A 22,250-nucleotide genomic window follows, 5' to 3' on the forward strand; every position below is an offset into this window, starting at 1 on the left:
AAAGGATTTGAAGAGCAATTAGCAAAAGAGATTAGAACTAAACAGCAATTTTTTTTAAAGTACATCAGAAGCAGGAAGCTTGCCAAACAATCAGTGGGGACCTTGAGTGATCAAGGTGCTAAAGGAGCACTCAAGGAAGACAAGGCTATTGCAGAGAAGCTAAATTCTTTGCATTGCTCTTCACTGCAGAGGATGTAAGCAAGAGTCCCATACTTGAGTCATTGTTTTTAGGTGACAAATCTGAGGAACTGTCCCAGTCTGAGGTCAACAGAGGAGCTTTTGGAACAAACTGATACATTAAACAGTAATAACTCACCAGCACCAGATGATATTAACTCAAGAGTTCTGAAGGAACTCAGATATGACATTGCAGAACTATTATCTTTGGTATGTAATCTATCACTTAAATCAGCCTCTGTACCAGATAATTGGCAAATAGCTAATGTAACACCAATCTTAAAAAAAAACTACAATAAAGAACAGAATTATCAGACACATAGACGAACACGATAAATTGGGAAAGAGTCAGCATGGCTTGTAAAGGGAAATCATGCCTCACCAATCTATTAGAATTCTTTGAGGGGGTCAACAAACATGTGGACAAGGGTGATTCATTGGATATAATGCATTTGGGGTTTCAGAAAGCCTTTAACAAGGTCCCTCACCAAAGGCTCTTAAGCAAAGTAGGCAGTGACAGGATAAGAGGGAAGGTCCTCTCATGAATCAGTAACTGGTTAAAAGACAGGAAACAAAGGGTAGAAATAAATGATCAGTTTTCACAGTGGAGAGAGGTAAATAGCGGGGTCTGTACTGGGACCAATGATGTTCAACACATTCATAAATGATCTGGAAAAAGGGATAAACAGTGAGGAGACAAAGTTTACTGAAATTGTGGAAAAGCAGCATCACTTGCCCCATAACCTCAGCCATGCAGAACACAATGCCATCCACAGCCTCAGGAACAACTCTGACATCATAATCAAAAAGGCTGATAAAGGAGGTGCTATCGTCATCATGAATAGGTCACAATATGAACGAGAGGCTGCTAGGCAGCTCTCTAACTCCACATTCTACAGTCCATTATCCTCTGATCCCACTGAGAGTTCCCAAAAGAAACTACCCCATCTGCTCAAGAAATTCCTTGAAAAAGCACAAGACCAACTCTGCACAGACACACCCCCTAGAACCCGACCAGGGTATTCTATCTGCTACCCAAGATCCATAAACCTGGAAACCCTGGATGCCCCATCATCTCAGGCATTGGCACCCTGACAGCAGGATTGTCTGGCTATGTAGACTCTCTCCTCAGGCCCTACGCTACCAGCACTCCGAGCTATCTTTGAAACACCACTGACTTCCTGAGGATACTACAATCCATTGGTGATGTTCCAGAAAACACCATCCTGACCACTATGGATGTAGAAGCCCTCTACACCAACATTCCACATAAAGATGGACAAGCCGTCAGGAACAGTATCCCCAGTAATATCACGGCAAACCTGGTGGCTGAACTTTGTGACTTTGTCCTCACCCACAACTATTTCACATTTGCGGACAATGTATACCTTCAAGTCAGCGGCACTGCTATGGGTACCAGCATGGCCACACAGCATGCCAACATTTTTATGGCTGACTTAGAGCAATGCTTCCTCAGCTCTCGTCCTCTAACGACCCTACGTTACTTGCACTACGTTGATGACATCTTCAACAGCTGGACCCATGGAAAAGAAGCCCTTGAGGAATTCCACCATGATTTCAACAATTTCCATCCCACCATCAACCTCAGCCTGGACCAGTCCACACAAGAGATCCACTTCCTGGACACTGCAGTGCTAATAAGCGATGGTCACAAAACCACCACCCTATACTGGAAACCTACTGACTGCTATACTTACCTACATGCCTCCAGCTTTCATCCAGACCACACCACACGGTCCATTGTCTACAGCCAAGCTCTAAGATACAACTGCATTTACTCCAACCCCTCAGACAAACACCTACAAGATCTCTATCAAGCGTTCTTAAAACTACAATACCCACCTGCTGAAGTGGAGAAACACATTGACAGAGCCAGAAGAGGACCCAGAAGTCACCTACTACAGGACAGGCCCAACAAAGAAAATAACAGAATGCCACTAGCCACCACCTTCAGCCCCCCAACTAAAACCTCTTCAACGGATCATCAAGGATCTACAAACTATCCTGAAGGACGATCTCTCAATCTCACAGATCTTGGGAGGCCAGTCCTCGCTTACAGACAACCCCCCAACCTGAAGCAAATACTCACCAGCAACCACACACCACCCAACAAAAACACTAACCCAGGAACCTATCTTTGCAACAAAGCCCGTTGCCAACTCTGTCCACATATCTATTCAAGGGACACCACCACAGGGCCTAATCACATCAGCCACACTATCAGAGGCTCGTTCACCTGCACATCTACCAATGTGATCTATGCCATCATGTGCCAGCAATGCCCTTCTGCCATGTACATTGGCCAGACCGGACAGTCTCTACACAAAAGAATAAATGGACACAAATCAGACATCAAGAACTATAACATTCAAAAACCAGTCAGAGAACACTTCAACTTCCCTGGACACTCCATTACGGACCTAAAAGTCACAATTCTTCAACAAAAAAACTTAAAAAAACAGACTCCAAAGAGAAACAGCAGAACGGGAATTAATCTGCAAACTGGACACCATTAACTTAGGCTTGAATAAAGACTGGGAGTGGATGAGTCATTACACTAACTAAAAACTATTTCCCCATGCTAATTTTCCCCCTACTGTTACTCACACCTTCTTGTCAACTGTTTGAAATGGGCCATCCTGATTATCACTGCAAATTTTTTTTCTCCTGCTGATAATAGCCCACCTTAATCGATTGGTCTCGTTAAGAGTTGGTATGGCAACCCCCATTTTTTCATGTTCTCTGTATATCTATCTATATATCTTCCTACTGTACTTCCCACTGCATTCATCTGATAAAGTGGGCTTTAGCCCATGAAAGCTTATGCTTAAATAAATTTGTTAGTCTCTAAGCTGCCACAAGTACTCGTCGTTCTTTCTGCTGATACAGACTAACATGGCTACCACTCTGAAATCAGACAACACAAAATTACTCAACACAGTTAAGTCCAAAGCTGACTGTGAAGAGTTACAAAGGGATCTCACAAAACTAAGTGACTGGGCAACATAAAGGCAGAAGAAATTCAGTGTTGATAAATGCAAAGTAATGCACACTGGAAAACATAATCCCAACTATACAAACAAAATGATGGGGTCTGAATTAGCTGTTACCACTCAAGAAAGAGATCTTGGAGTCATTGTGGATGGTTCTCTGAAAATATCCATGCAGTGTGCAGTAGCAGTCAAAAAAGCTAACAATGTTAGGAACCATTAGGCTAGGAATAGATAGTAAGACAGAAAATATCATAATGCCACCGTATTAATCCACAGTATGCTCATACCTCAAATACTGTGTGTAGTTCTGGTCACCCCATCTCAAAAAACGTATATTAGAACTGGAAAAAGTAAGGAAACAAAAATGATTAGGGGTATGGAATCCCATATGAGGAGAGATTAAAAAGACTGGGACTGTTCAGCTTGCAAAAAAAGAGAGAGCTAAGGGGGGATCTGAGAGAGATCTATAAAATCATGAATAGTGTGGAGAATGTGAACAGAGAAGTGTTAGCTACCCCTTCCCATAATACAAGAACCAGAGGTCACCCAATGAAATTAATAAGCAGTAGGTTTAAAGCCAACATAAGGAACTACTACTTCACATATGCACAGTCAACTTGTGGAACTCATTGCCAGAGGATGTTGTGAAGGCCAAAAGTATAACTGGGTTCAACGAAGAATTAGATAAATTCATGGACGATAGGTCCATCAATGGCTATTAGCCATGATGGTCAGGGACATAACCCCATGCTCTTGGTGTGCCTAAACCTCCGACTGCCAGAAGCCGGGACTGAATCATTTGATGATTGCCCTGTTCTGTTTATTCCCTTTGAAGCATCTGGCACCAGCCACTGCCAGAAGACCGGATACTGGATAGATGGGCCATTGGTCTGACACAATATGGCCATTCTTATGTTCTTATATAAACAGTAGTAAATATTATAGTGTCTTATAATTTAATATTATGCCACTTTGTTACAGTACACTGATTCTTATGAACATTTTACACACAGTCATAGTGAAGATGTTAAGCTCTCTGGACCAGGGACTGCCCTTCTTTTTTCCCATCTACATGCATGTACCCCAACAAACAAACCTCAAAGGGGTTGCCTTGCTTTACACTGAATTAAAGTGGTACACAGATTTATGACTTATAAATTCATAGGGATCGCTTCACTTACCACCAGAATGCAACCACTTCTGGGTTAGGACCTGGCAGCCATCATAATGATGCCAGGAACTTTACAGTTTTAGAGTAGGAAGTGAAGAAGGTCTTATCCAATTGAACTGGGAGGAAACTCAAGTAGGGGGAGTGTAATGGAAGTTGTTTATGTCTGATATCCGTAGTATCGCATCTCATCTGATGCCTTCCTTGAAGAGCTCCTTGTGAAATTTGGGAGCTCTGGTAGGAACAGCTCAAGTTACAGTCACTAATGTTCTGTTAGAAATACATAAAGATTCTCACCACGTACAATTTGGTGTTGACAATATGGTAAAGATCCTGTCAATAAGCTGCTACTTCTTCATGGTCAGCACAAATGCAAGGTCATGAATGGTCATTTTTAATGCTCAAAAGAATTAAAACAAAAGAAACTCTACCTCCATGATACAATGAGCCAACCCATCTCTGTAATCTTGCTTTCCTTGCCACTGAAAGTCATTTTACCGATAAACTAGACTTCAGTGAAGTCAGTGAGTTGGCAGCAGAAAATTCTATGAAGTACCCACTAGTTCAGATGGGGAGTGAGCGATGAAAAGTTGTACTGAATCCCTTCCCCTTGTTGCATATGAGCACTGAATGTGGCCGAAAATAAACTGTACTTGTGAAATGGCTCAATATCAATTTTTGTAGCAAGTTACCTCTCATTGAACTTACACCTGTTACCAAACTTTCTAACACTAGCCAGTTTCACTGACAAAAGTCTGAGTGCTGCGTCTTTCACCTGCAAACGAAATTTGCATGCACAAGATAGCTAATAGCAAGATTAACCATCCATTTTACATGTGCAAATTCAGATTTTGTGGGGGTAATATAGGTAGCCAGTTTTCCAGATGCGTAGGGCTTACATGTCAGGGGAACTGGGATCTTAATTTTGGTTTCATAAATAGTTCAGTTTAGAAACTAGTCAAACTGTCAGAGCTTCCCTCCTTCTATAATGAAAAATCCCTTCAGAGGAAGATTGAAACTAATATTTTCCAGATTAATTTCATGCCAATTATTGCATTAGTTTTAGCTGATAAATATTCAAAGGCTAAAAGACACCAACAAGATGGATTAATTCTTCCACTGTATGAACAAAAACATTTAATATTTTATATAACAGAATTAAATGCTGTTTGTTGTTTCTTGAACCAGATCCTGGGACATGTTAATTAATTGCTTCTAGAGGACCGTAGACATGTTTCTTGGAAACAAAATTAAAGATTTCAATATTTATCTCCAATGTTCAGCCTGGTTAGCAAATAATGCTTCCAACATACATCTTACCTGCAGAAATCTGGTGGCACCATGCCATAAACATTTATCCTGTCACAGAGTTCTAATGCGATAGTCATCGTGAACCATCCTGTGCTAAGCCAAGTGTTGGATATCTTCCTAAAAGTAAAAACATAATTAAGTTTCCAGGGTGACAAATAATTCTTGAAACATCTAAAGTAATTTCTGGGCAGTTTTCTCCATTTTTGTGAAAGGTTATGAAAACTGGGCAACCAACACCTCTTTTGCTGTCATTAATTTTGGGCACAGAAACATTAATGTTTTTGTGACATTTACCTTAGGCAACTGTAGCCTCCAAGCCTGTGTTTATATTCGGATACTAGTTAACTACCAGAAAAATACCCTGTATCGATAATTGCTTAATGGAAACCATCACCCAACTGCATGGCGACACAGGATGCCATTTAGAGCCTAATGCTGGTCCCATTGTGTATGTCTACATAGCCTGCGGCAGCAAGCCTCCCAGCTCGGGGCTTGCACTAGTGCTGTAAAAATAGCTGTGTAGACAGTGCTTTGAAGTTGTGGCTATGGGACTCGAGCACGTTCCCACCCAAGCAATTTCAAAGCACTTTCTGCACAGCAATTTTTAGCGCTAGCCCAGATCGGTTGACCCCAGAGACTCACTGCCGAGAGCTGTATAGATATACACAGAATTTCAGTGGGACCAGGATTTGATCCCAAGAGCTCAATCCAGCCAAAACGAGCTTTTGCAAGTGCTGGTCTGTGGAGGTGCCTCAGCTACTCTGTGTTCCATACCTGAGAATTCTAATTGTGATTCTTAGCAGGGAGTCTCCTTTCTTCAATGACTAAAGCCATTGCCATCCATTAGCCGTAACATGACAACTCTTGCACAAGATCAGAGACTCTGATTCCACCAAGTCTGAGTTTCATTAATGGCATCTGGCATCTCTGAACAACAATGTGGGATTCCATTTGAGGAGTAACCCAGATATCCTAGTGTGCCTGGCTCCTTTCTGGCTAACTGAACATCTGTAAACTGGGGACAGTCTTTAAAAGGGGCGTACCTGATTCCATTCTTGGGTGTTTATGTGACCTACAGGTTCATTACTGAGGCTTCCAAGGAACCATGTATGCCATCTATTAATCTCCACCCCTTACTACTGATAAGGAGGCCAATGGCTAGCATAAATTAGTCTACTTGACTCACCTCAGGAATGGACCTGTCCGCTATGGGAGAACAGTAAAGACAGCAGCACCAATCTGACCTTTAATTTCTCTGTGCCTTGGGTCCACATCTGTAAAATGGAGATAGTAATACTTCCTTTTTCCTACCCTATGTTCTGCCATGTCTATTTACAGTGTAAGCTCTTTGGGGCAGGGACTGGTTTCTCACTGTGTGTATATGCAGCACCTAGCACAATGGGGCCCTAATCTCAGTTGGGGGTCTGTAGGCACTATTGCAATACAAATAATAATTTTCCAGCTCAAAGGTGGATAAGGACCCAAGGAGGAGAATTTGTTTGCATGCCACAGAAGTGAGAGATTTGGGGAGGAATAGATTGTTCTCAACAGACAAGATTCCCCCAAGTCTAGGGTTTGCACAGCCCAGAAAACCCAGGGCATCTGTCAGAAGGGTCTGGCCCTTTTCAGTTAGACAATTATTTTGTTAGTTACTGTAACTCTCAAGGTTTCAATAAATAGGAAAAATAAAGGAATTTAAACAAACTTTAAACACAAGACAATCAATGAGCATGAAGAATTTAAATCTGAAAACCTGTTCAAGTACCACTGTTAATGCTTCCATCTCTCTAAATGCCACCTCTGCAGTATTACAGTATAGAAACAGGGTTACATTGTCTTGCCTTTTCATAAAAGATTTTAACAAGAGTCCAACAAAAGAATATCTACTGTTTTTACTCTTAATCAGCTGTAATGAAAGAATACGAAGAGCTGTCATGTGCTTATTAGGGGAATTATCAGATATTCTTTTTTATGATGAACTAACACATTGTGCTGATAATTCTGTAGTGCACACTAAATTACAATTAAAGGCCTTTCTGCTCCACCAAAATCTCATTTATAATCTCTGTGGAAATACTCTTCCTGAAGTTATTTCATTTACGCTTCCTTTATCTAATTACTGTAATATTGGTTCTGAATCATATTTTCTTAATGTACCCTTATTCAATTACAAAGTTATTTTCAAGTACAGTTACTTTGTAATATCAAAGTATATTGCTCTGCAGCCTCTGTCATCTGCCATACTATTTCATTGGTGACATTTTCTGAAGGTTCTCCTTCAGTTTTAAAAATCAGTCCTTTTTTTATAAATCACAATACATCCAATTATCCTTTTTCTCATAATACTAAAGACAGAAATGGATGGCTTGATTATTGCTTCCTTGCAATCAGATTTCTCCCCCTTTGTTTTTTGCAGTCAATAACTCAGTAGTACTCAATAGGAAAAAAAAAAGCACACTGAGTAGAGAACATTCTGGGTTACACAGTGTTCTGTTCCTGCAACCACAGCTCTGTAATTGTCTTTTTCTCTACAAATTCCTTCCTGCCTATGTTTCCTTTCATATTCCTTTCTCCTTCATTTGTGCTGCCTTTTCATTTATTTTCATCTCTTGTTTTAATCTTCTTAGTCCTTCAAGTAGGTCAAAAGTGTCCTCTAAAGGAGCATTTCTTGTACAGGGCATGCGCGCCTTCTTATTACCAACAGAACTTGCTTGTAAGACCAAATGCTACAAGGATCCCGGTGCCCTTGGTTCCCACTGGGAGCTGAACGTGCCCAGAACTGGGCTCACAATAAACTCAGCTATAGGGTAATTAAAGGACAAAATTCCTTCAGGTTTTCACTTGTCCTACAGGACAAGACCATGCTCTGAGCAGATGTGACTGCAGAGGTGTAAAAAGCCCTCACTCTGTGCACACACAGAGCCTGCTCAGATCCCTGCTGTGTGCCTGATATCCCCACTGCAAGTGAGGAGGCATGATTCCACCCTCCCACATGTGTAGCCAGCAGAGCTGGCCAGATAGCAGGGCAGGAAGTAGCCTGCGTCTCAAAAAGGGGTGCTGCATCTTACCTTCTCTAGAGCAAGAGGGGGCCAGGGGAGGTATTGTGACTGGGAGAATACAGCACTGCACTGCCCTATAGGCAGAGCCTGAGCCTAAATGCCCCATCTAGCCCACACTGAAGCCTCATTATACTTACTGTTAAGTTTCACTCCGCTGTATACTGGGGATGCAGCTAATTCCACACACCCTCCAAAAAAAGTATTAAATGCTCAATTCCCTGGGGATTGTCAGCTTCCCCTTCTTCTCTGCTCTGGCTGAGCAAACTAAGAGAGGGAAGAGTTTTTTCTTTGCTGGTAGAGCACCTCCCCCAGCTGTCGTTTCCCTCTGCAATTACAGTGAATGAAGAGAGGCCCTGCCACCACTTCGAACCGAGAGAGGATCTTTAACAAGTAGGCCTAGACATAATTACCTTATGCTTATACCGGCAATACTGGTCCATACCTCCAGAGCCACTGAGGATTCCCTGATGACAGTGGAGCCAGTGTAGGAGGGGCAAGATTTAGGGGGCAGTACTGCACACCCTGTGCAGAGCCCTAGCCTAGGTGGGACTCTTAGGTAGCAATGCACAAAGTAGGCTGGGGCCAGAGGATACAGTGTATCTTGGTTGCAGTGGTCCTTTACCTTACAGTGTGGGCTTCTAAAAGGTAGGGACAGCTACCTATCATTATTATTTATTATCTGTGTTGCAGTAACACCTAGGCACCCCAGTCATGGAACCATGCCCCCATTCTGCTAGGTGCTGTACAAACACAGAACCAAAAGACGGTTCCTTCAACCAATCAGGAGCAATAATCTGCTATGGAGTGACTCTGCCTCGCCCCGCCCTGCAGCCTGGAAGACAGGACACATCTGCTGTGGTTGCCCAGTACTAAAACCAGCTGTATGGGCTGGACTCTGTAGTAAGTTTCGAGGTGGGGAAAACTGTTCACAGTGACTTACTGCACTGTGTACTCACCTCTTCGTTTGTATTGAAGTGGGGACCGTGTACCATTTTTACTGCTGCATATTTAATATGTACAAATATAATGAGTTAATAAAAATAAAAACAAATGTATTTTTCTTGAGAAAGTCCTTGGCTTAAAAGCCCATTTACCTACATAATGCACAAAAACACTCCAGTCGTGCAGTGGTCACTTATTAAAAATTTCATTTAAAGATCAGTCTATACGTTACAGATGGTCTCATAAAGATCTAACTATCATAACAATTTCTTTTTTCTCAGCTGTAAATGGCAGATGAACTGTCCAGAAGCACCTAATATATGAAAAAAGTGTGTATTTGTTTTACAGGAAGCTTTACAGCAGCAATGTTGAAGAATGCTTAAATTCAATAAGTAGCCATTATAATTCACAAAACAGTAGCATTTCCTCCATAAGAAAGTAAAACCTATCAATTCTGATTTTTCAAAACCAGTAAAAAACTGCTTTCAGGTTTATTACCCCAAAGTGAGATGTAAAACGCAGTGTCCATCTCCTGGCTGTTTCTTTCTGCAATTCCCTTGCTTGATTGTATTCAACACACACATTTTTAGTGTTATAAGTTAATGGAAAAATATTCAATACAAATTATTTTGATGCACATTTTTGATTTAAGTTACAAAGGCTAAGTGTCATTTAGCACATAAAATCATATTACAACCACATTTAAGGGGCATGATGTTCCCTCTGAGTTAATCTGAAGCTGATGAGTGTAAATGCCATTATTCTGCAGCTATGGAAATTTCCCCAAATGTACCCACATAAAACTTCCTCACCTGTCTTTGCCAGTTTCCCGTTTGAAGAGGTCATCAAATTGAAGCATCTTGTGCCGAGAAACCATATATACTTTTAATTGAGGTAGTATCTGATTCATCAATTGCAGATTATTATAAACCAAACCTTTTCCATCTCTTCTCATATAGCTGCTGGGACCCCAGAAGATAAACACAGTACCTTGACTCATATTTAACAGTTCATTGCGGTTTCGCAGAATTCTCTGGATACTAGAATGTGCAATGACTCGAAGGCTAGTTTTGTTTCCAACATCTTTTCCATAACCTTGAGTGGGTGCATCGTTCATTCGTATTACACACTCAGTCTGGTCAATTCTGTTGCCTTGTTTGCTTCCCAAGAGGTGTCCAGAACTGGTTACCAGTGCACAACTCTTGCAGTGCATTTTCAAAGGCTGCAAAGAAATAAACCCTTCAAGATTAACTGCAATCACTTCTTCATCCACTAGGCAATAAAATAATTATTACTAATTAATTTACTCATATATTGCACCTTTTAGTACAAGGATCTCAGCGTGCTTTCCAAACACCCTGCTGGGTAGGTAAATGTTTTCTATTAACATTTTCATGATTCTATTACTTAAAACATTGCTTTGGTGAATGGAAATAATATTTTAATCAGGTTTCTCTTGTGCCAAATGTCAGCAAATTGTCTCCCTTGGATTGTCATCTGCAGCATTAATGTTATACAGGTAACAGTTCAGCATGTAAGTACACTCGTTTTAAACAAAATCACTGTCAAGGTTATCGTAGTGCTTTATCAATACATTTCTTTGTCTTTAATGCATACACATATTTTACAATCGCACTGATAACTAGTGGTTTGCACTTTTTCTAGATCGTCTGTCAAGTCATCTTCAAAAGATACACAGTAACAGGAGATGGAGTACATCTATACAATGTGTGTTTACAAGGCAATGGAAGAGTGGAAAACCACAAACTTCCATGAAAATAAGCCAGGTTATTAAAAGATGTATAAACTATCATAATCAATCTGTAAATACATCTTATCCCATTGTTTAACAGGAGAATGAAGAAAAAGAAAGAAGGAAAGTTAAAGATAATCAAATACGCAGTGTGCAGCAAGGTGCAGTGAGTTCTCAGTGATGATATACTGAACTAAGATGACAGGACTGTTTCATGATGTGGCCCTTCAATAGGCTCCTGTGGAATGATGATATCTTGCAGCATTGTTCATGATTTGTTAAACAGGTCTAGATAGTCTTTCCTTGATTAAGGAGAATGCAGTAGCCTACATGTCTCCTTCCATTTGCTGTGCTGGCCTGAGCTGGATTTGACCCTACATTTCCAAAGAGCATAGTGCTGGCCTGAAGTACTTTATCATATCCCTCTGTCTCTCCAAGAAAACTGAGGTTACTTGCATTGTTTGCGCTCACCATTCCAAGTTCCCCTCTGGGGATAAGGATGTTTTTGACCAGAGACCTTGTCTATGGATCATCCTCTCTGAGGACATCCATCAGATTTCTAAGGTTCAAAGCTAAGTCTTTCTATTTAGGTCAGCACAACATTGTACTGTCTATTGTGCACCAGCTCTTCCTTTCTGGTTTTAGTTCTTTTGCACTGTTCTCTTAGTAAGAGTTTCTGGTTCTTGTAGGCACTGGGCACAGTTTTGTTTTAAACTTTGTTTAAAATTTATACTACGTCTCAGATTCTGTACTCAGAAATGAGCATTCTAGAAATCAGTAAATAAATTCTATTAAGTAACTGTACCTGATTTTTGCAAGAGATATGCAAATTCTCTATGTACTAAATTATCAACTAGCACTATCTCCAACAGTCACTGTTACAAATGCAGTGACATTAGAAATGTCTCAGAAAATGAAGAAATTTTGAATGATGATAGCAAAATTTCCTACAGTAAGTTGTACCAATAAAATAATAACTTTGTTAACTGTAATGTTACATTTTACAGCTGTACATGAGAAGATGAACCAAGCACTGAATCATTAACCAGAGTGACAGCTGTTGTGTCATAGTAAAGAGAGCAACTGAGTTTCTGTTATAAACCTGATTTCAGCCTGACCTTCTATGTATATTGTTCTCAAAACATGTAAATTAGCTCTTTTTTTCTATAAAATCTGAAGCAAGTCTGACAACTTGTTCCTGAACTATGAGACCCTAAACTAGAGCTGTTAAGCACAAGTCCAGACGTATTCTAATGATATTTGTCTGTTTCCCACTTTATACCAAAAAAGGCAAGTTAACTGACTTGCATGGATTCCCTTAGCTGAGATCTAGTGCCCCGGAGCAAAATGTAGTTGATTAAATTCAAATTACCAGAGCAATTAACATTGTCTTTAGTAACACTGCTAAGGAATATCAGTTCTGGTGACCTTAGTGCACAGCTCATCACAACAAATGCTGAAGACCTAAGCTGGCTGTGTTTAACAAACTAGTCTCTAGTCCCTTTCCTTATGCAGATAGAGCTCACACCGCATGACTCCGTGACTTGGAAGGTTTGTCAACAGAAATGAGACTCTGTCCTTACAAAAGGCATGCAAGGGGCTGAGGACCCTCATACATTCTGTTACAGGTTTGTGAAGGCAAAGGGGAGAACGCAAAGAGCATGGTCAGCTTCCTGAGCTGGGGCTGAGGAGACTTGATGGGGGCTTCTCCCTTCCTGCAGGAAGTGGGAAACACCCCCACTGATCTCCTCCCCTTGCCCCTCAAGCTCCACTCCCACTTCGTGGACCTCAAGAGGTTCTTTGATCATACTCTGTGGTTCCTCTCTGATGAACAACAGGAGGTTCCTCAGGTAGAGGTGGCAGTGAAGATGCTAGTGCACCCCACAATGACTCTTACATGCAAGCTGCCCATGAGCACCTTCCATACCTGGACTCCTCCTTCGACTGGCAGGCTGTACCTCCAAATCATGAGGTTTCTAGGGGGTGGAGTGCAGGAGAGAGGACACAGGTGCATGAAGACCTGAGAGGCAACAGGTCTCTGGCTGGACCTAATGAGGGGGAGAACAGGGCCTACGGGAGAAATGAGGATTAGGTGAGGCGTAGATGTTTGGGGGAGGGAGTGCTGCCAGGAGCACAGGATCCTGGTGAGCAGAGGGATACTCAAGAGCAGGAGGAGAAGTCAAGCAGGAAGCATTAGAATTAGCATTTCAGTGCCTTTTTCACCCAACAAGCCACCTGTGGTTCATCAGCAGGAAATCGCATTGCTGTAAACAACAGGAGATTCATCTGTTGCATAAGCCAGGGAAAGTACTTTCCCCTTCCTTCCTTCTGCAGTGCTAAACTCTCCTGCCTCACCCTCACTGCTCCTTGCAGCCCCCTCCCCAAAAGCCATGAGCATAAATCCACTCTCCCCAAAGCTCCCTGTAGCCCCTTTCCCTTACAGTCACCCCATAGGTCTTAGGGCTCATGATGGACCCACAAACCTCGAGGCCTGTGAGGGGAGGAGTTCAGGGACCCTAACAATCATAAGGATTATAAAGGCTTGTGAGATTCCTCACCAGACCACATGCCTCTCCCAGCAGTTGATTCCCATACTCTTGCGCACCTTATAAGGCGTATGAGAGAGGCTCCCCTCTCAAGACTCACAGAAGGTGTAGATTAGTGAGGGTCCCCTCCTGCAAGCTTCAGGAAGCCAGGGTGACAAAGCTCCCCTACCCCCTTACCTACCTCTTCCATTCCCCAGTCCAATGACCAAGCCAAGGAAATCCCCCTCAAAACCCTTATTAAGATGGAGTTACGGTTACAGGCACATATCAGTGGTCTGACATAACAGTGCTTTTCAAAAATGGTAAAATGAAAAAACAAAATACAGTAACTCCTCACTTAACGTCCTCCTGCTTAACGTTGTTTCAAAGTTACGTTGCTGCTCAATTAGGGAACGTGCTCATTTAAAGTTGTGCAATGCTCCCTTATAACGTCGTTAGGCTGCCTGCTCTGTCCACCGCTTGTAAGATTTTGTAGAAGAGCAGCGACTTTACAAGGGAGCATTGCACAAGTTCCTCTTCTCTGCCTCCTCCTCCTCCCTCCCAGCACTTCCCCCACCGCCCAGTGCTTCGGACTTTCGGGGCGGGGGGGGGGGGGGGAGGGAAGGAGCGAGGATGCAGCGTGCTCTGGAGAGGAGTTGGAGTGGGAGTGGGAAGAGACGGGCCTGGAGCATCCCCTGGCAAAGTCGGTGCCTGTTCTTCTCCGGGTAAGCTGCCAGTGCTACAGCAGGGAAGGTGCTTCCTAGCGTCCTTGCCTGCAGCGGGCTATGCCTGTGTGGGGTAAGCCAGGGGCACTTCCAAACCACAGTACAGTACAGTATATAATGCCTTTTGTCTGCCCCCCCCAAAAAAAATTTCCTTGGAACCTAAACCCTGCATTTACATTAAATCTTATGGAAAAATTGGATTCGTTTAACATCGTTTCACTTAAAGTTGCATTTTTCAGGAACATAACTACAACGTTAAGCGAGGAGTTACTGTAACCCACCACCATCCACACAAGCTGCCCCAAGATTAGAATGCCAGGAACTGCAAAGTCAAAGTTACACGTCTCAAGCCAGGCACCCAAACTACCTGCATCCCCAGCAGTGCCCTAATAGATAGCCTTATCTATCCAGGTCTACCATAGCCAGCCAGTTACTTTTGATCACAGACCATAAAAGCTAGATTGTCTTAATTGTAACTGTACAGAGCCAGATTCTGCCACCCTTTCTCACAATGAGTAGCCTCACTGAAAATCAGTGGGTCTATAGTATATCCCCATTTATCTGAAATCCTATTATTTGAAACCCTGCATCATCTGAATCCCTTCCTTGTCCCTCAGCATGAGACACATGCTGCAGAGGGCAGCTCTCTCATGGTGGGGGACAAGAAAGGGACTCAGATAATGTGGAAGTTTGGATAACAGAGCAGAGACCCCCGAGGGGCATTGCTAGAAGGACGACAACGTCAAGCTCCCGGATGCAGGGGAGGAAATCCTGCTACTGAATGGCTCCTGCCCTCTCAATTATCCAAACTCATGATTATCCAAATAAAATCCATGTCCATCTCCCCCAAGCTATTCGGATAATCAGGAATATACTGTATTTGTGGCGCAACATACTACTCAATGTAAGTAAAGGTGGCATTGTGGCTGGGCTAATTCACAGCTTCCTTTATGGCCACCTACAACGTGCACAAACACACACAGACACTTTTATTATTATTTACAGATTCCAACATGCTAAAGCAGGGGTGGGCAAAATTTTTGGCCCTAGTGCCACATGGGGTATAGAAACTGTATGGAGAGCTGGGTAGGGAAGGCTGGGGGAGGCTATGCGTCCCCAAACAGTGAGGCGTGGCCTGGCCCCTGCCCCCTATCCAACCCCCACCTGTTCCCCACCCCTGACTGCCCCCCGGGACTCCTGCATCCTATCCAAACATCCCTGCTCTCTGCCCCCTGACCATCCCCCCGCAACACCCATCCCCTATCCAATCACCCCTGCTCCCCAGCTCCTGACCACTCCCGAGACCCCCACCCTTCTCCAATATCCCCTGCTCCTCACTCCCTGACCTTCCCCCTGGAGCCCCCCACCCCCTGTCCAACCCTCTCTGCTCTCCCCGCCCCACGTTACCTGTGGGGTGGGGGAAAGGGGGGCTCAGTCCTTTCCCTGTGCGTTTCTCCTGCTTGTCTGGGCTTGGCTGCTAGGGACAGGGGCCAAGCATGCTGGGGGTGGAGGAGGGCCCTGGCTTGCTCCGCCCCTGTCCCCGGCAGCAGGGCCCAAGCCCCTTGACCGCCACCCCCCCCCCAACTCTCCCAGCTCCTCGCCTCCCCCGGAACTCCCCCTGCTCCCCACTCCCTGACCGCGCTGCCCTGGAGCACGAGGGCACTATAGCCATGCCGCCTGACCGGACCTGCAGCCACGCTGCCCAGGCGCTGGGGTAAGTGTGACTGCGAGGGAGGGAGGGGAGCAGAAGAGGAGGGGACAGGGGCTAGTCTCCGCCCCGCTCACCAGGCTGCCGGAAAGTTGGGCTGGCTCCTCCGCAAGCCTGTCCTGACCCCGCTCCCTGGCAGGAGATCAGGGGCCAGAGGGAAGGGTCCTGCAAGCCGGATGTGGCCCGCGGGCCATAGTTTGCCCCCGTCTGTGCTAAAGGCATCCACACCTCAAGTAAGGGCCTGATCCTGCAACCCACTAAGTGAATTCAGGCCCAGACACTGCAAGGTGTTTGGGCAGCCGGAAATGGCCCACCTTGATTATCATACACATTGTAAGGAGAGCGATCACTTTAGATAAGCTATTACCAGCAGGAGAGTGGGTTTGTGGGGGGGTGGGGAGAAAACCTGGATTTGTGCTGGAAATGGCCCAACTTGATTATCATACACATTGTAAGGAGAGTGATCACTTCACATAAGCTATTACCAGCAGGAGAGTGGGGTGGAGGGAGAGAAAACCTTTTGTAGTGGTAAACACCCATTTTTTCATGGTTTGTGTGTATAAAAAGATCTTCTGTAGTTTCCACAGTATGCATCCGATGAAGTGAGCTGTAGCTCACGAAAGCTTATGCTCAAATAAATTGGTTAGTCTCTAAGGTGCCACAAGTCCTCCTTTTCTTTTTGCGAAATACCTTTGAGGATCTAGGCCTCAGTGCCTCACAGGAGTGCTCAGCGCCCCATGAGATTTGGCCCTGTGGCAGCCAATTATCCAGGTCATTACACAGGTCTCCAAACATAAATCTCATATTCCTATTAACGTACTTGCACAAAAAGAGCAGAAGTTAGTGTGGTGACATTATTATTACAGTTAATACAGAGACATGTACGTATGAAAAACGTTATAAAAGCAATGTTCTGTGGTGCACACCTTTGACATGGTACAGGCTAGGAAGGAAGACGGAGGCTGGCATTAATATGGAGCAGAGTTAGGATAGTTTGGGACATCCTTGGTTTCTAACAATTGAGGGTTTATTTATTTACTTATTTCCTCTTCCATTCTTGGAAAGTAATATCCTCTGAAACAGCATATAACTGACTGCAATCTCAGCTTCATCTTAATGAAGATTTGTGTGTGGAAACAGCCACTGAGGAATGACTTTTTTTTAATTAAGATAATCTTAACAAAAAACCAAAATAATCTTTTCAACAGCATTACTAAAAAAATTAAACAATTTGTGTAGTGGTATTTCCAATGAGTGTTATAGTCTCATTTTTCACACAGAGCTAAGTCCATTTTCATTCACACAAATGCATTACTAAAATCCTGAGGGACCTAATGATATGGGTAGAAATATTCATGCCTTTGTGAGTCAGGTTCCTAATGAGTATTTACATGCGTTTTCCTTCAAGCACTCGTCTGCCACTTTGATGAATTACGTACCAGAAGGCACAAAGGTGAACTAGTTGCTCCAGCATCATGCATGGGAAAGCAAGATGAACTGCTAATGAGGTTAAAGGAAATGTAGTCAGCACCAATGTTAATTCACATACTTTTGAATATCCACATAGCAAGGCATTTTCACCTAAAACAATTTCTGCTGGTTTCTTGCCTACTGAGCTACAACTTATTAGTTTCTTTAGAAAGCCTGCCAAAGAACCCATCAATTGCAAGGAAACAAGGACAACCACCACTGGAACCATGAAAACCTATTTTTTTTAAACACACATATTTTTATGAATGTTGACATATCTGTTAACATACCCTCTCTCTCCTGCTTCCACCAAACTATTTCCTTTGTGAAAAATCTGTCAGTGATTTCCCACTTACTTCCCGAGCAATACTTGGGACCTGATTTTTTGCAGCTGCTCCTTGAAAGCAACTCCCATTGACTTTACTGGGAGTTTCATGTACTCTCCAAACTACAGTTATAGACTGGGGCCCAGAACCTCCAAGTTACTGAAGCATTGCTCCACTCAGTGTTATGATGTTTACTTCCTAGGAGGTCTCTTGCCCAGTGGAATCCTCAGTGCCCAGCAAAGCACCTGGGCTCCCCATACAATGCATGGTGAGAGTTAGGTGCCTAAGGAAGGGATTTTCAGAAGCCAATAAGGTGAATGGGGCACCTCCTAAGCTAGCCAGGAGTGAAACACCAAGAAGAGTCGCAGGGAAAGAGGCTTAGGTGCCTAAGCAGCTGACCTGGTCTCCCTCCTTGTGCCTGAGATAAGTGCCCCTTTCTAACTGGGAACCTCAGCAGTGAACACTCTCCTGGAGGCAGGCACTGAAGCCGCTTAGGTAGCCCGTGCCCCAGCAGTCTAAACCATCGCTCTTTCTCTCCATCCCCTGCTCATGTTCGACAGTTCTGTAATTATTATAGCTGTTTAGTGCTGGAGTACACGAAACCCCTAAGGTGCCAGGAGCGTGCCAGCAGTACCATGGCTTGGAGGCGAGCACTGAAAGTGCTTCAGCAGCTAGGCCTTGTAGGCACTAGCCCTAGCGGGCTCAAATAACCACTCAGACACATGGCTAAGTGAAACGGTATTTTACTAGGGTTGGCAAGAAAGGCAAAGGTTGAAGATACTCTAAGTAGAGAAGCTTAACAGTTACAATTCATAGTGAGCGACAGCGGTAAACGTTGGGGTTCCTGGGGCAGGACAGTTGAGAAACAAGGTTCTACAAGCCTAATGCCTCTCCAGTCCAGTCAGTATTCCAAGCAAATTGATGCTTGCAGGTTTCTAGGCCAAGCTCAGTTAATGTCTCTCCCTGGCACCTCTCTCACACTCACCCTATGTGTCCCTATGCCCCAGGTATCTCTTGTGTGGATGCTGTGTTGTCCCTTCACCTGGCCTGCATTTGGCCCTTCTGCTGCAGGATCTGACAAGTATTAGTTCTTAGTCGGAACTGCCCCCCCCTCACTCCCAATATAACCCAGCCACTGGCCGCCACCCCCTCCACCCCCAATATAACCCAGCCACTGGCAGCCACCTCCCCACCCCCAATATAACCCAGCCACTGGCAGCCACCTCCCCACCCCCAATATAACCCAGCCACTGGCCACCCCCCCACCAATATAACTGGCCGCCCCCTCACAATAACAAATAGCAGCCACCACTGGCCTTCCATCCCCAACCAACTGAAAGGACCCAATGCCGATTAATTATTACTGAACTAGCTAATTAAACTTTTTTTTTAGTAATAGAGAACCATGTTACAAAAAAACTCAACAAAATACACACACACACACCAGACACAACTTCTCCCACCCAACACCACAACCTGCCCACAATAATGTCAGGTGTGGCCAAACTGGCTCATGAGCCACATGTGGCTCTTTTACAGTTAAAGTGTGGCTCCCGGAGGCCCCCACACACGCTCCCCCCCATCCTCCACCTACTGGGCAGGGGGGAGCTCAGGGCTTCTGACCTGCAGAGGGGAGGTGAGACTAGGAGCTTCTGCTCTTCAGGGAGGTGGGGTCTAAAGGTTTTAGCCCAGCGGGGGGCGGGGGGGGGAGGCATCAGGGCAGAAGCCCTGAACCCCGGTAGGAGCTGCCCCTAGGGGATCAGGCCTTGCTGGAGAGACAGATGATCCCCTGTCTAGGGCTTTGTCTACACTACCACTTTTGTCGGTAAAACTTTTGTCGATCAGGGGTGTGGAAAAAAACATTGCCCTGACCAACATAAATTTCACTGGCAAAAGTGTTGGTGTGGACAGCACTATGTTGGCAGGAGAGTCTCTCCTGCCAACATAGCTAACGGTGATCATTGGGGTCATTTAATTATGCCGGCAGGAGAGCTCTCCTGCCGGCAAAGAGCGGCTAGACTGGAGACCTTACAGCGGCACATCTGTAGCAGTACAGCGGTGCTTCTGTAAGGTCCACAGTGTAGACATAGCCTAGCTTGAGAATCCTGCTTTGAGGCCTCTGAGGATTTGGCTTGAGTTACGGCTCTGAGCTGCTCATTAGTTGCAGAGTGGCATCAGGCTTGGGCAGCTTTGCAAATTCTGGTGGGAATTAGGCACCTACAAGATTAGGTGGCATTGGTGCCTAAATGGTGAACTTGGGTGCCTAAAGAAGCAGATAGGTGCCTAAATACCTTTGAGGAGCTGGGTCTTGGACCCTGAAGGTGTAGTCCTAGGCAAATCTACAGCCAACAGCCTCATCATTTGGGGTACCAGTTGTTTAAAGTGTCTTTGTAATACTGCAGATAACTAAAGTGAGAAGAAAGAAAGTATTAGCTGTAAGATTCTCTCATTGGAAGAAATAAGGCATTGGTTGCAGCAGAACTGTCATCTACCTAAGCAATAATAATGGAGATGTAGGGCATTTCCGTGGGATTGATGGCCAGATGGGAAAAGCTGATGGCCTGAGACATAACCAAGGGCCATTAAACCTAGGCTGTCATTAATTCCATGCAATGCTCTCTGTTAAGGTAATTATCGGTTATAAATGGAAGATCCTAAAAACCTAAGCAAACCCTGACATATGATTTTTGGGGTTTTTTTGGAGGGCCATTACCCTCATCTCAACACTCACTTCTGAGAAGCCCAAAAAACAGGGCAGTCTGTATATGGGACAGTTGGGATAGAACAGATATTTTTATTCATTATTTTGAAAGAATATATATAATGCATAATTTAAAAATGTATATATTTAATTGTATCACTCTCCCTGAACTGTCTTCTTAAATAGTAGGCTTTTTCAGTCGTGTTTCATGGCTTCCGATGTGAATATGCAGCAACCAGCACAATGTGGCTGGGGCATTTGAGCACTTCCACAACACAAATAAATAATGTATAGGATATTTTTAGACTACGAATGACTCACAGATCAGTCATACAAATTGCTTGAATCCCGTCTCAATGTTTCACTTGCTTGAGAGAGACAGAGAGAGAGAGAGAGCATGTGTGCACACGTGTGAGAAAGAGAAAGTGTTAGCGTGAGTGTAATATTACACATGTTCCTCTCCATTACCGCTTATACTTGAAAACAATAGCTGTCTGTACCCATTTTGTCCTCTTCCACTGCATTTCTGATAACTTTGTTAGATTCTGTATCAAAGAATGTAAGGCAGGTCAAATTTGGGGCACAACTTACTTAACCATGTCCATTTGGAAACTGTCCATTTAGAATCAACCACAGATATTGACCATCCTGTTTTCATTTCCTTGTCAGCAGAATAAATAAGAGCATATGGCCAGACTCTTGGCTCCACTGATCAGGCAGTGCCAAAGGACTTAGAGCTGCCCTAATTGGGCAGCTAGAGGTTTGCCCAGTGTGGGGAATCCCAGTAGTGTAAAGGTCGGAGAACCAGCTCTACACCACCCTTGGCTGCTCTTTGCTGCATGTGACATGCCAGAGACAAGGCAGGGGGCCATCGCAAACTGTAAGTATAAGCCAAGCAGCAGTCATTAGCTGAGAAGCAAGAAGTCACATCCTCACATTCCATCTAAATTATGTTAAAACAATGTAATATCAGGCTGTGAAGAAGGAGACCCTGTCCTAATGGCATTTGCTCCAACCCCTCAGACAGAGACAAACACCTACAAGATCTCTATCAAGTATTCTTACAGCTACAATACCCACCTGCTGAAGTGAAGAAACACATTGACAGAGCCAGAAGAGGACCCAGAAGTCACCTACTACAGGACAGGCCCAACAAAGAAAGTAATAGAATGCCACTAGCCGTCACCTTCAGCCCTCCAACTAAAACCTCTCCAGCGCATCATCAAGGATCTACAACCTATCCTGAAGGACGACCCATCACTCTCACAGATCTTGGGAGACAGGCCAGTCCTTGCTTACAAACAGCCCCCCAACCTGAAGCAAATACTCACCAGCAACCACACACCACCCAACAAAAACACTAACCCAGGA

At 44.0% G+C, this 22,250-nt stretch overlaps 1 protein-coding gene across 2 annotated transcripts in view; it reads right to left on the reverse strand.

Annotated features, from left to right (window-relative positions):
- Positions 1 to 22,250, reverse strand: part of ST6GALNAC5 (ST6 N-acetylgalactosaminide alpha-2,6-sialyltransferase 5) — a 104,933-nt gene that overhangs the window by 23,204 nt on the left and 59,479 nt on the right. For both annotated transcript variants that reach the window (XR_005226572.2, XM_007062567.4), the window contains exons 3-4: positions 10,484 to 10,893; positions 5,680 to 5,787 (exon numbers count right to left, since the gene is read on the reverse strand). Coding sequence is in view for 1 of the 2 variants with exons in the window: in XM_007062567.4 (XP_007062629.3) it covers positions 5,680 to 5,787; positions 10,484 to 10,893 (518 nt within the window). In the remaining variant the exon portion in view is untranslated. The remainder of the gene's footprint in view (positions 1 to 5,679; positions 5,788 to 10,483; positions 10,894 to 22,250) is intronic.

Source organism: Chelonia mydas, chromosome 8 (assembly GCF_015237465.2).
Source record: "Chelonia mydas isolate rCheMyd1 chromosome 8, rCheMyd1.pri.v2, whole genome shotgun sequence".
Taxonomy (NCBI): domain Eukaryota; kingdom Metazoa; phylum Chordata; order Testudines; family Cheloniidae; genus Chelonia; species Chelonia mydas.